Below are 14955 nucleotides of genomic sequence, written 5' to 3'. Positions count from 1 at the left end.
AATCATTTGTTCTCATTAGAACTTTTGGAAAGTTGATTATGAATATATACCTACTTTTTACAAATACATAAAGTATCCCTGCAGGGATACACAAGAATCTGCTAACACAGGATGGCCTCTGCAGAAGGAAACTAGATCACTGGGAAAATAGGAATAGGAAGAATTATCAAATAAATAAACTTTTGAATGTTTTGGACTTTGAACAATATAATTTCCTACCCCTAATAGTTTGTTAAACTAAAAAGAAAAATGTTAGAGACTTGAAGTAGTGGTGTTTATGATTAAACTGTGCTTTTGTAATTCAAATCCTAAACCTTGGTACCTGTGCATATGACTTTACTTAAAAATAGAGTCATTGAAGAAGTAATCAAGTTAAGATGAGGTCATACTAGGGTAGGGTGGGCCCTAAATGCAAAATGACTGGTATCCTTATTAGAAGAGAGACAGACACAGAGGGAGAACTGCATGTGATGATAAAAGCAGAAGAGTAATGCATCCATAAACCAGGGAACACCAAGGACTGTAGGCAACACCACAGAGAGGAACATGAAAGAGATCCCCTCCCCCCACCCCCACAGCCTTCAGAAAGAACATACACCTACTGACAGCTTGATTTCAGACTTCTAGCCTCCAAGACTGAAAATAAACTTCTGTTGTTGGGACACCTGGGTGGCTCAGTGAGTTGGGCATCTGACTATGGCTCAGCTGCACAGTTCGTGAGTTCAAGCCCCACATGGGGCTCTGTGTGTACAGCAAGGAGCCTGCTTGGGATTCTGTCTCCCTCTCTGCCTCTTCCCCAGTCCCTCCCTCTCTCTCTCAAAAATAAACATTAAAAAAAAAAATTATGATACTTAAAGCCACCCAGTTTGTGGTACCTTGCTATAATAGCCCCAGAAAACTAGAAGTGTATTTGTAATGTCAGCCTAGGAACCTACAACTGTCTAGAAGATGTTACATAAGCTATCTTTAATGACAAAAAGTTCAGTATATTCCCAAGAAAGGGGAATGCCCAAAAGCTAAAAATAAAGGAACTTCAAACCAGAGCTAGATACATAAGCTGATGCTCTAACTGTTCAGGCAACTGGGGATAGGAGGCTTGGAATGGGTAAGGCATTGGTCACAGCAACCTAGGAGGGCTCCAGCATCCACAAGACACACGGCCACGTTTGCATGAAAAGGACAGCATCAACTTAAGACACATCCTCTCAAACTTCCTCCAAAGGGCTATAAACTACTCCACAAAAAGGCAGATTAGGGAAAAAATAAAATCCACTGCACAGGAAAATTATGATCCTGAAGTTCATCTGTCTCCGGATATTCAGTCAGATTGCTAATATTCATGATTACATTTACTTACAAAACTTGTAGCCCCATTCAATATGAGACACATTACCACAAATAACCCAACCTTATCAGAACTAAACCAACCATTTTGGTTAAGTTCCTACATAAAGTGTATATAAAGGGAACATCCCCACCCAAGGAATAGGAATACAATTTGAAATTCAACATTTAACATATTACAAGCTACCAGAAAACAACTAAGTGCAAGAGTAAGATTTGGCTACAATAAGGTCTCCCAAGTCATTTGAAAAAAGTTATTCAAAAATAAAGATGCCTTACCTTCAAATTACTTAGACTTATCTGAAGAGAATTAGGTAATTCTAATAAATTAGAATAAAAATCTAAAAGAACTAAAATCTTCACATGGTATTTTATCAACAATACTTTTAATATACTATAGACAAGTAAATGAACAAAAAGTTGCAAATGTTTAAACTCACGTAATTTAGCACATAAAAGAAATGCCTCTCAATTTATATTTCTCTTGCATTCAGGAGGTTACCTTATGATCTGTGAGGGTGTCCTATTAAGATTTTTGTGCTCATTGGAGGGTTTCTGAGACTGTGCCCCTGCAGAATGACTAGAGAATGCATGTGGTCTTATTCCTGAAGGATGCTGGAGTCGAGGAGGTAGTGCTGATGGAGCTTTTATTGGCTTGCTTTGATTCTTTGGCCCTCTGTAATCCATGTCTGTGACAAGAAGCCAAAAATACCTCATCATTTTCCTATAATAATAATTTTAAAAAAGCCCAAGTACCATCACCCCTCCTCCAAAGAAAGATTAATTGGACATAATCCTAACCAGAGTGGAAATTCTGTCCAGAAGTAGGTTTTCTCATCTTCTTCCCTGATACGGTGTTCCAGCTTTCTGAAGGAGGTGGTTTGAGGTTCTTCGGGGAGTGTCTTCAAAAGAAAGAAAAAGACTTATTATTTTCTTTTAATGTTTATTTACTTTGAGAGCAAGAGAGAGAGAGTTGCACGCACATAGAGGAAGGGAAAGAGAGAATCCCAAGCAGGCTCTGCGCTTCAGCACAAACCCAACACAGGCTTAATCTCATGAATCACGAGATCATGACCTGAGCCAAAATCAAGGAGTTGAATGCTTAATCAACTGAGCCACCCGGGAGCTCCAGAAAGACTTATAACAACAAAATATTCCTAGAAAGAAGATCAATTTTTAAGTATTCTGCATAAATATTTTCAATTTATGGAAGAATTTAGTTTTATAGTTTCTTAGATTAAAAATTAACGTACAAAGCATTTAGCAATCCTAATGTCTAGTCAACTAAGATGACATAAATCAAAAGCATATTTTCCAACCTAAAAAACTAAAGACTAAAAAGCTTTAATCACAATCTAAGCAAAATATCAGATTAAAAAGGAATGATTGTTTATTCTGTTAGATGTGATGATAGTGCTATAGTTAAGGTAGGGAGGAAGGAGTCCTTACTATGTGAGAGAAACACATAAGCATGTTAAGTGTTTATAAGAAATGGTGTGGTGACGGGGATTTGCTTTAAAATATTCCATCCCATTCTCACTTTTAAAAAGGGGGCGGTTAGGGAGAACAGATCAGAAAAGATTACCAAATGCTGTCAGTTGCCGAAACAGGGTGATGCTTACACTGGGGTTCACTGTACTGTCTTTACATTTGTGTATTTGAAATTTTCCATAGTTAAGTTTAGGTGTGATTTATTACCCTTTTTTCCAATAAAGACAGCGGCAACTGAAACGAAAGGTGCTGTGAAGTGAGACTGTGGCAGCAAGTCAGCCACAGTATTTCACTACTCCATATGACATTTACTGAAAACTAACTACATGCAATGCAGTGTTAAACGAAAATTAGAAATGAACATTGGCCCCTGTCCTCCAATGCTCCCCACTTTACAGTTACAATTTATAGCCAATTTCCCAAACTGCCTTTGTGACAAATGGCACATTTGAAACTGTAAGCAAAACAAGTTTTTAAAATGTTAACACACAAAATTTAAACTCAAACTGCTGTTTCATAAGATCTAAACAAATCCATTTCCTACTAAGAGGCAGTATTTTTGACTGTATTTATAAACACACAGGGCCATTTAGAATTCCTCATGACTTAAGCTAAATGGAAGAGACCGTAAATGTCTTAGTTGAAGAGTAGTACATACTTCTTTCCAAGTTCTTCGACCAAAACTGGCCCATTCTCAGAGTGAACCCCTTGAAAGTCTGCATTAGAAAATTTTCCATTGTGATCCAACCTAACCTGTTGAACAATTCCAGAAAGAAGAAATCAGTCACCTGCTTCCTTTGCGTTAATGATCACCTTTTAAATTTTTATCATTTTCAATTAGAGAGATGACGACTATACACTGTTAAAAACAAAACCAAGTTCAAAAGGGTACACCATAAATAATATTCCTCTGACCTCCCCGGCCTCTGTAGCTCTAGCTAAAATAAAGACTTTTCTTTGTTTACACTTCCAAAATTTTATGAACTGTTTTTGCAAGTAATTCAGGGAGAAGCAAGAGCACAATCAAGGCTCCAAACAAGAGGCAGGCAGCATGTCCTGGTTCTGAACAAAGGACTATAGCACTGCACACACCAGGATTCTAGGCCCATCTTTTTTATACTTACCAGCAATATGACCTTTGGCAAGATACTTATGCTTCAGTGTCCTCCCATGCAAAATGGAGCTAATAATAGTACCTACATCACTCATGGAGATGGAATGAGGCACATAGGATATACAGAATGGACACTAACTGCAACTTTGCACACAGCAACCACTCTATGAATGAGAGCAACTATTATTTTAATTACTACTGTCTTCTTACTTTTCCAATATTGACAATGTATAACTGAGACCTTTTTGCCCTCTAAAAATAGATCCATCCCATGTTATCTAATATACAACTGTATTACCCAATAGCAATCTGTGACCAGAGAAAGCCTTTCAGTTTCCTCCTATAGTCAAATGACACTCAATGAACAGGGCTGATCACTGCACTAAAGCCCAATGTACAGCAGCTTCAACTTAACCTACTTTTTTTTTTTTTAACTAGATCAAAATCCTAAAGCTGAGGTTTCATTATTCATTAAGCACAAAAGGACCCTTTGCCTTCCTCTCTTCAAGAGTCTAACAATAAAACATATCTTTCTGAAGTTAATTTGTACCAAAAACTTAAACTACATCTTATATGCTTGAGTATAAATGCACCTTTGAGTCATAGCAAAACTATCAGTTTCCAAACAGATTTCAATTAAATTTTACCTGAAATAGTCTAGTAGATATAGAAACAAAATACTCTAAAAAAAAAAAAGCAAGTATCTGCTTAGCATCTACTTTACAAACAGCATGTATTTTACTAAAACCAACTGCAACCTCAAAGGAAATATGCATGATTTAAAACAATGAGTAACAGTTTTAGTGATGCAGCATAAGATAAGCATTCTTCTCTGTTAAGGAGGAGTGAGAAGGGAAGGAGGAGCCCTAAGCCCTAGATTTACTCTTTTGGTTTTTTCCAAATCACTGTAACAAAAAATTCCACAATTCTGTTCTGTGATTATACCACATTTCTGACAACTCTGTAAGGAAGAACCTAAATGAATCATATCTTTTTCTTCCACTTTCAAATACTTCAGAATCAGAACACTTTTACAACTTCTTAAGATAGATGGTCTTTGATGCTGGTAATCCTGGTCAACTGGCTTTTTACAAACTACTTTACCACACAGGTGAATGTTACCTCTACAAGGAAAAATGTTTGTCAATGGCTATTTTAAAGTAGTTTGTAAAAGGCAACACTTTTCAATGAAAACCATATTTTTACGAACATTATCTTCAAAAAGTATTTGGTTATTTCTATCACCAAATAGTATATACGTTATTTCTGTCTTGGAATTAGTATTTTTTCATAAACAAAAACAGTAAAGGAACCTTGGAAATTACCCAGAGTTTCTCCAGCCTTGGCATTACTGACACTAGACTGGACAAGCGTTTGTTGGGGGCTTGGGGGATGCCCTGTGCACTGTAGGATGTTTGGCAGTATCCTTGGCCTCTACCCAGTAGATGTCAGTAGCACCTCCCCAGTTGTGGGACTACAAAAATTGTCTTCGAACATTATCAAATGCACAGTGAGGATTGCAAAATCACTCTAAGTTAAGAACTGATATAATCCAAATTTCCCCTTTTCCAATCTGCTACTTAAATCCAGAGCAATAGTTTATTCAAAGTAAATGGCATGTTTTCACTCATATGTGGATCTTGAGAAACTTAACAGAAGACCATGGGGGAAAAGAAGGGGCGGGGGGGGGGGGAGTTACAGAGGGAGGGAAGCAAACCATAAGAGACTCTTAAATACACAGAACAAACTGAGGGTTAATGGGGGGGTGGGGGAGAGGGGAAAGTGGGTGATGGGCACTGAGGAGGGCACTTGCTGGGATGAGCACTGGGTATTGTATGGAATTCAATTTGACAATAAATTATATTTAAAAAAAAAAAGTCAATGCCAAAACTTCCTTACTATTCACTCTTTTCTCAGTCTAACATAAAACCATTATGTATCTATCAAAATCTTCCCAGATGACTTCCATAAAACTGACCTGTAATGTCAAGTTCAAATCAATTTTGGTAATTTGCCAACTGTAATGAAACTATCTAAAATCTAAAGTGCTATTGCTGCTTCTTTGAAACAAGTAATATCAAAGACTGACATTGTTCTTAAAGATCATGTGATGGGACACCATCGACATACACACAATTTTTATAACGCATTCTAATGGATCAAAAAGCTAAATATTTACAACTATTAAAATGTGTATGTGATAAAATATCTTCTAAAATCTCCAATTAACAACACATCAAACTTGAGCTGTTTTCTTAGATCCTATTAGAATAAAATAAGATTTCAAGTAAAATCTTTTCTTCCTCTATATAATCACTTACTTGGCATTTATCTCCAACTTCATACTGTAAGCCAGCAGCAATGGAATAATCACGTTTTTGTTGAGCTGTAAACAATATCAGAATATCAAGTTGACTTATTTTCAAATGCCACAAAGCAAATTTATGTAAAATACACAGATTTTTTTAACTCACCTTGCTTAGACTTCAGCCAAATTTCATATTCCACATTTCTATAGACTGCTGGATTAAGTGACTTAAGAACCTTTCTTGACAAAGGAAGGCTAGGAGAGTTCCCATTGTTTTTCGGGTGCTAAACAAAGTGAGGAAGTCCAATCAACACAGAAATGCTTTTAAAGCACTTTTGAGATACGTACAAGAGTAAAATCAAATAAAGAAGAAAACTTACAAAATTAGGAAGCCTTATTACACTTTGTCAACTTCAATTTAAATTTTAAAAGATTTTTAATTAAAAAATAAAAAATAAACTAGGAAGCCACCAAAATTTTTCTCAGTCAGATGATCCTGACTCCACTGAAAATGTTAAAAAAAAATTAAGACTAAACTCATGTACTTATATGAAAGAACTAGTTAAAACCATTAAGAAAAATACCTGATCACTTGACAAAGGTTTAACTCCATTCACATCATTAGCGGTGGTAGTTTTACTCCTACAAAGAAAGAAATATAACCTTAATTAAAAGTACAAAAGTATGTTTATGCAATTAACATATCCTAACCTCATATAAACATCTTCAAAGTCACAGTTATGTTCCAAAAAGTTAAAGCTATATTCCAGTGAGCTCCTAAAAAGTCTCAGTATAAAGGTGTATTTATACACATACATACATATGTGTGTATGCATATAAGATATAAGTCAAAAAGTTTTTTATCAGTAATTCTTTTTTTTAAATATTTATTTTTGAGAGAGAGACAGAGACAGCACACAAGTGAGCAGGGGACAGGCAGGGAGACAAAATCTGAAACAGGATGTAAGCTCTGAGCTGTCAGCACAGAACCCTACGTGCCCATGCGAACTGTGAGATTATGACCTGAGGCCAAAGTCAGATGCTTAACCAACTGAGTCACCACGGTGCTCCCCATAAGTCTTATTGTATGGCTCAATCAAAAAAACAGAAACAAACAAAAAAACTGTTAAATTTAGGTGCATAGAAAAGTTCAGTTTATAAAACATTCAATGTAAAAATGTCCTTTTAATATACAGATGAGGCTCCATTAAACAAAATACTCCACAGCAATCTAATGAGAGCAGACACAAACTAAATTTAGTAATCAGTGTGTTAAATGCTGATAAGTGCTATCTATGGGGTGGGGTGGGGGCCAGGTAGCAGAAGTGATAGTTTTGACACAGGCTCAAATAATAAAAATTAAATAAAAATAATAAAAAATGACTTGCTGAGATGCCTTTTTGAATAAAGAATTAAAGGTGATGAGACAGCAAATCATATGGCTATTTAGTATTCCAAGCAGTATTCCAAGCTGTTTCAGGAGAACAGCAAGTGGAAAGACCCTAAGGTGGCCAAGAGACTGGCAAAGCTGGAATATAGTGATGGCAGGTCAAACGGGAGATGAGACGAGAAACTACTTACAGTCTTCTGTCCTACATTTCCTCCTTAGTAAATCAATCTCTAGTCTTCAGAACAATCTCCAAATGTATGCCCTCAGCAATATTTAAGAGACCCCAAGCATCTTCAGTCTAGACTAAAAAAAAAAATCACCAACAATTTCCACTACTTCAGGACTAACCAATTCGAATGTGAAAAGAATCCAGGCACAAGAGTACAGTGACATCCTTGGTCTTTCCTCCTTATTACCAAATTATGCCAATCCAATCTATGCCACAATTATGTGGTATTCTTCTTTAATTGAAGCCTTATCCTCCTTAAGTCAGACATAATACAAATAAAAAAGTATTAGCAATGCAACAAAAAGTTAATTTAAAAAAGGCTTCCATGTTCCAAGGGCTACATTAGCACAGTATAAAAACATTGTGCATTACAATAATCACACCTTTTCTTGTAAACTCCAACATACTACCTTTAACTCCATACTTCATCTAATTCATCTGCCATATCAGACCCAACTGTTGCTAAAACTATTAGCAGCAACCAAAGGGCATGTGCCCAAGTCCCTAAGTCCCCCCACACCAACCACAAACAATAAGTTGTAACAGGCTAGTCATTCTCTCCCTCAACTTCCCCTATGTTCAATGGCACATCCTAATCAGACAGCTGTCACGTTAAATGACAGAGCAGAACTTCCATCTGTTCAAGTTAATTAGCCTATTCTAAAATTAAATTTACCATAGCAGACACAGATTCTAACATCATTTCCCTCTTACAAAGAAATGGTAGTCAATCAAGTTTTCCGACAAGAATCAGAAAAACATAATTCAACAAATGCCTGGAATTTCAGATAAAAGGGGATATATTTTAAGGGGTGCCTGGGTGGCTCAGTCGGTTAAGCATCGACTCTTTAATTTCGGCGCAGGTCATGATCTCAGGATTTGTGAGATCAAGCCCCGTATCAGGCTCTGCACTGACAGCATGGAGCCTGCTCGAGATTTTCTCTCTCCCTCTCTCTCTGCCCCTCCCCTGCTCATGCACACACTCACTCTCTCTCAAATAAAAGTAAAAGAAAAAAAAAGATACATAGATTTAATGAAGAATTAGATATCCTAAGTCATAATTTCATTTATTTCTCTAGTTTTACAGTATATAACACCAAATAGGATTTTTTTTTTTTTAACATTTATTTATTCTTGAGAGACAGAGAGTGAGCATGAGCAAGGGAGGGGCAGAGAGAGCCAAAGCAGGTTCTAGGCTGTGAGCACAAAGCCCAATATGGGGCCCAAACTCATGAACCATGAGATCATGACCTGAGCCAAAATCAAGAGTCAGCCACTTAACCGACTGAGCCACCCAGGCACTCCCCCGGCACGGCCTATTTTTTCTCTTTTTCAAGTAGGATACCTTCATACTCTCGCATACTAGGAATAATATATTTTTAGCTCTACTAGGAATTGAATACAATAGGTTCTTATAAAATACACAGTAAATGTCTTAATATTGTCGATAAAAACTAATGAATGTTGAACACGGTATCTAGCAATTATGCTATACACTTTACACATTATTTCATTTAATTCTTACAAATTCCCTCCTTCAAGGAAATACTAATATATCCTAATTTTATAGCTATAGAATTAAGACCTGCTAGTGAATTTAAGTAACTTGCCCGAGGTCTAGTTAGTTGGCAGGAAGCCAGGACTGAAACCAGGTTTGGCTGTCCACAGACCCAAGCTTTTAATCACTACCCTAACATATCCCATCATCCTGCATGGAAAAAAAAAACACCTCAGAGACTCCAAGTTAAAAGATGCTTGTTTACCCCTCTTTCTCTCTCCTCCCCCTCTCATGCTCTCTCTCTCTTAAAAATAAATAAACGTTAAAAAAAAATTTTCTCTTAATAAAAAAAAAAGGGGGGGGGGCACTGGGTGGCTCAGTGGGTTAAGCATTCAACTCCGGTTCAAGTCATGATCTCGTGGTCCTTGAGTTCAAGCCCCGCGTCGGGCTCTGTGCTGACAGCTCAGAGCCTGGAACCTGTTTCAAATTCTGTGTCTCCCTCTTTCTCTCTCCTCCCTGGATCATGCTCTCTCTTCTCAAAAATAAATAAATGTTGAAAAAAAAAAAAAGATGCTTGTTCACAACCTAAACAGAGGTATTATTCAGAGCTGTTCACATACTTATACCCCAACTTGGGACCTTTATTATCCAAAAAAGAAAAAGAAAGGCGTTAGAATCTAAGTTAAAAAAATAATAAAAGAAAGTCAAGGAGGGGAGCTTGGGTGGCTCAGTCAGTTAAGGTCCTGGATGACCTCAGTTTGTGAATTTGAGCCCCATGTCAGGCTCCACACTGACAGCACAGAGCCTACTTGGGATTCTCTCTCTCCCTCTCTTTGCTCCTCCCCTGCTCTCTCTCTCAAAATAAATAAATAAAAATTTTTTTTAAATATGCTAAAGAAAGTCAAGGAAATAAAAAATGGCTCTTTTGCATCACTGGATACGTAAACAATTACCTGGTTAACCTTAAAATTTTACATTATACACACTATAGATCTATTCTACACATATACATCTAGATTATGTAGAAATAAAGCTAGCAGCCAAAACATCAACTTCAAAAACAATCCCGTAATAGAAATCAGATAAAATCAGTAGCAGGAAAAAAGAAACTGGGACTGCAGGTTGCTGTATTTCAGGAATACCATTCATAATATCTCTATATGTGAGACAAATCCATGCAGAAACATTCGTTGAACTGTTTCTTTGTATGGCACTATAGAGACATTTTAGGACTTAAATTCATTCTTACTTGCAACTGTCATCCTCTGAATCTGATACTTCACTGTTGTTTTCATCAGCTACTTCAGAGGTGTCTAGCCCCATCAAAATTTTACTAACATCAGTTTTAAACACCTTTTCATACAGCAATTCATAAAGGAGAGCTGCAATTAATAAGAGAAATATTATGCAACACTAATTTTATGTTTTAACATAAAATTGACAATGTCCATTGCCCAGGCCTCTAAAATCCTAACTATGCACCTGTCACACTTTATGATTAATAACACAATTTAATCAGGAAGTTATCTAGAGAGCAACTAGAATTTGTGCTATTAATTCAAAATCATTACATAAGATACTGCCATTTTTAAAACAACACAAAAGGGTATCATAAGTGTAAAACAAATATGACAATAAAAGCTAAACATGCATACTGAGCAACTGCTACATTCCATGCACTGTGTGAAGCCTCTATGTATGGTCATATTAAACAGCCCAGCAGTCAAGTGTTATTATTCTAACTGTACAGGTGAGGAAACTTGAGAATATGAGATGTCACACAACGTGCCTAACCTTAAGAGACTCAGATACTGGATAGAAAACATTTCACAAGGGACTCAAAAAATAAATGTATTCTCAGCAGTCACTGAAGGAAAGAACTATATTCAGACAACTTTTTTGCTTTTAAAAAAAACCCTCCAGGAACCACTGAAATATTTATTACCAAATACTTAAAAAAAAATTACACATGGCATTTAGGACTCTCATTTGGTTATATCGCAGTGATCTTTATGAAATTAAAAATTCATCAACAGGTGCCCACCCTTTAAATGAGTCCCCAAAAAGACCACCTTCTCACAGATCACCTTTCTTCCGCCCCTGATTATCATTCAAACCACAGGCACTGACAAGTACAGGTAAGGTAGGCTCCAGGAGCTATCCTTCCTAAAGCTGAAATGTTTAAATTTTAACCAGCTGGAAGAGAAGCACACAGCCCAAGATACAAATAGACTTTCGTATCTCCAAACAGATCAATCAATTTTAAAAACTGCACTACACATATCTTTACTGGTCACGACTAGCTTAAGAACAGAGGGAAGAGCTGCTACAGGCCCAGCATTGCTGCTCTGTGTGAACGAGGTGCACTTCATCAGATAGATGGATAAAGGAAATAAAGGTAAGAAGAAGAAAGAAACTACTAAAGCGGTGACTCTCCACTGGGGAAAGAGAGGGGATTTTATCCTCCTAGGAAATACCTGGCAAAATCTGGACAGATTTCTTTGCTTGTCGCAATGGGAAAGAGAACTCTCCACACAGCATATGCCAAGGACACTACTAAACATCTCATAATGCACACAACAGCTCCGACAGAGTTATCTGACCCAAAATGTCAATAGTGCCAAGGTTAAGAAACCCTGCTTGCTCTAGAGCCAAAACAATCAAAGGCTTGATTTGTTCACTTAGATTTTCAAGGTCTACACTAACAACTTTAAAAATGCATACAAATCCTTATTACTGAAATGAAAGACTGCAAGAAAGAACTTCATATTTACCGGTTGAACTCAAGCTACTAGCTCCATTTTTTCCTAGTCAAACAAGTTTTTAATAAAATATTAACATTTTTGCTAACCTGAGATTCTTCGTGTATCTTTTTATACAACAAAACAGAGTATATTTTCTTTGACTTGTCTGCATTGACTAGATAGCCTACAAATATAACTTCCCATACAAGCACAAGGGTGATACTTACATTGACACATTGCAGAGTTCTCTTTATACTTTATGGGATAGACAATATCATAATGATTTCCATTTGAAAAACACAGTAATACCTGAAAGGGAAAAATTAAAGACATCTTTTAGCCCTTCATATATGACACTTACATAGCAACTTATACCTCCAATTTCTCTTACTAGTAAATAATTTCCAAATAGAAGATGATTATTTTAGAAGCAACCTAAAGCTCCAAGTTGGTCAATTATGGTACATCCAATGCTGAAATGTTACACAGCCATTAAATTAAAAAGTTCTTAATGATGGGGAAATGCTTATAGGATACAAAAACTGGACACAATACATGAAAACAACATGATTTCAACTATTTAAAAAGACCATTAAAAGACTGTAAGAAATATTAAATACTCCAAAACCGTATTAAAATGCTTACCTCTAAGAGGCACAAAAGTTCAATTTTTCTGATGTTTCACAGTTTTTTTCTTTTAATGTTTATTTATTTTTGAGAGAGCGAGCAAGCAAGAGTAAGGGAAGGGCAGACAGAGAGGAAGACAGAGGATCTGAAGCAGACTCTGCACTGACAGCAGCAAGCCTGATGCAGGGCTCAAACTCACAAGCCAGGAGATCATGACCTGAGTCAAAGTCAGACACTTAACTGACAGCCACCCAGGCACCCTGATGCTTTACAGTTTTAAATGCTTTCTAGTCAACTACTTACACAAGGAGAAATACACACTGATTTTGATTAGATTATGTCATGATCCAAAACTTGGATTGGAAAGGCCAAATCCAGAGCCAAGAAACTCCAAAGTCCTTTTTAAAAAGGCAGCATTTCGCTCAATTCTCCTCCCCCTTACCACCATTAGCATAATGACAAAACACTTCAACTTGGCTTGGATGATTCCAAAACAGGTAATTAAAACAAAGTTCTTTTAATAATGAATCAATTGAGGTTTTTTTCTTTCAAGGCTCACATAAATTTTCAGTTGTTTCCAGTCTGTGACTAGATAGATATTAACACGTAGGCCAGTAAATTATCTTTATAATCAAAAATAAATCACTATTATCCAAGTATTTCTGGATGCAATGACAGAACCTACTTTCACAAGTTATTTTACTATTTAATGTTTATACTGATGCAAAACACTCTAGTTAATCATATACACTAGTATTGCAATGTTTTTTCCTCTAGTGAAATGTTAGGACACAGTTCTCCACTGTGATTTCTGGGGTAAATCAAATACAAAATATGATTCAGTAATGACTAACAGGAACTTTTAAAAATTATCATAAACTTCATAAAAAACATTTCAAGAAGTCACTTTAAAATTTTAGCTTACAAGGTCAAGGTGGCAAGTGATTCTTTTACTTAAATCCTTTAGAAACACTTAGAAAAATTCTTACCTTTTCAGGAAAATTATTTTCAGTTACTTGTGAAGGAGAAACATTTGGTTCCCGATAAATTATAAAATCTTTCCTGAAAATAAAATTTAGCAATTACTTCTGAGGGAATGTATTTCATGATTTGAGATTTAAGTATTCATTTATTTATTCATTCATTCATTCATTCATTCAAGAGCCTAATATGTGCTAAGGCACATATGTGCTCCAGGCATTGGAGATGGAGCAATAAATAAAAGATAGTAATAGAATAAGTTGTAAGGTACCTATATAAAAGTATCTTTTTAAAAAATAAAACTTCAAATATAATTTGCATATATGTTATCTTTAAATATAATTCTAAAAGGAGTCTTCAAAATTACAAAAACTGTGAACACAAAATTTTATACAGAAATTTCAAAAAGAAAAAAAATAAAGCGTTCACCTGCTCCTCTACTAGACAGAAGTAGTAAAATAGTAACATGATTTTTTGCCTCAGTACTAGTGGCCATTTGATGCTACTGGCCCTGAGAAAGTAGGAAATCATTCCTCTATAAAGTTGATAAGTGGTATCGTTTACAGGCCTGGAAAAGTGTATTTCTTTCCAAAAATATTTTCAGAATTAAAATTTCTAAACACTGACATATTTAATGTCAAAATCTTATTGAGACAATTTAAAAAACTTTAGAAAAGATGCTTCACAACCAAGCTTTGCTATTTTAACTATTTTAGTACAACGGAATATACTAATTTCCCACTGACTTTATTTTTGTTTACTTATGTTACTATAAGGTTTACCTGTACATAAGAGAAAGGGCACTTATTTCCACTTGTCCAACCCATTCCTACATTGAAGAAAAAAAGTTGGCACTTAGGTATCTCATACTTTTTACAATACATATGCCTCTATGTAATACCTTAATATGCACCTTTATACGATATATCTAAAAAGCTGGAAAAGCTCATTGATATTAGTCTTATGAATACTATGAACACATTTATATAAAACAAACTTTACGTATGTAACTAAAAAGTTACTTAAGAAAACAGCCCAAGTCTCTGTTGTAAAAATCCTTAGTAACACAGGGTAAAAGGATAGTTCGTATTGGTGTAATAAGACCGTAAAATGGCATCTCTACATGGAGCACCTGCTGACAAGAACTATGTCCTCTAACCTAGCACCCAAGACAGAGCTTGGAACGTGTATGGGCCCAGAAAATGAGATATTGAGTAAAAGCAGAACTC

General features: G+C 35.9%; 1 protein-coding gene across 1 annotated transcript in view; it reads right to left on the bottom strand.

Annotated features, from left to right (window-relative positions):
• The window catches only part of OTUD4 (OTU deubiquitinase 4), a 46435-nt gene that overhangs the window by 16116 nt on the left and 15364 nt on the right, over positions 1-14955 (bottom strand). The window contains exons 4-13 of the mRNA XM_043568060.1: positions 14509-14555; positions 13735-13807; positions 12346-12427; positions 10624-10756; positions 6842-6899; positions 6424-6541; positions 6271-6335; positions 3494-3588; positions 2146-2246; positions 1847-2033 (exon numbers count right to left, since the gene is read on the bottom strand). Coding sequence (XP_043423995.1) covers positions 1847-2033; positions 2146-2246; positions 3494-3588; positions 6271-6335; positions 6424-6541; positions 6842-6899; positions 10624-10756; positions 12346-12427; positions 13735-13807; positions 14509-14555 — 959 coding nt within the window. The remainder of the gene's footprint in view (positions 1-1846; positions 2034-2145; positions 2247-3493; positions 3589-6270; positions 6336-6423; positions 6542-6841; positions 6900-10623; positions 10757-12345; positions 12428-13734; positions 13808-14508; positions 14556-14955) is intronic.

Source organism: Prionailurus bengalensis, chromosome B1 (assembly GCF_016509475.1).
Source record: "Prionailurus bengalensis isolate Pbe53 chromosome B1, Fcat_Pben_1.1_paternal_pri, whole genome shotgun sequence".
In the NCBI taxonomy this organism is placed as follows: domain Eukaryota; kingdom Metazoa; phylum Chordata; class Mammalia; order Carnivora; family Felidae; genus Prionailurus; species Prionailurus bengalensis.
The sequence above is the reverse complement of the archived record's forward strand: the minus strand, read 5'-3'. Positions and strand labels throughout refer to the sequence as shown.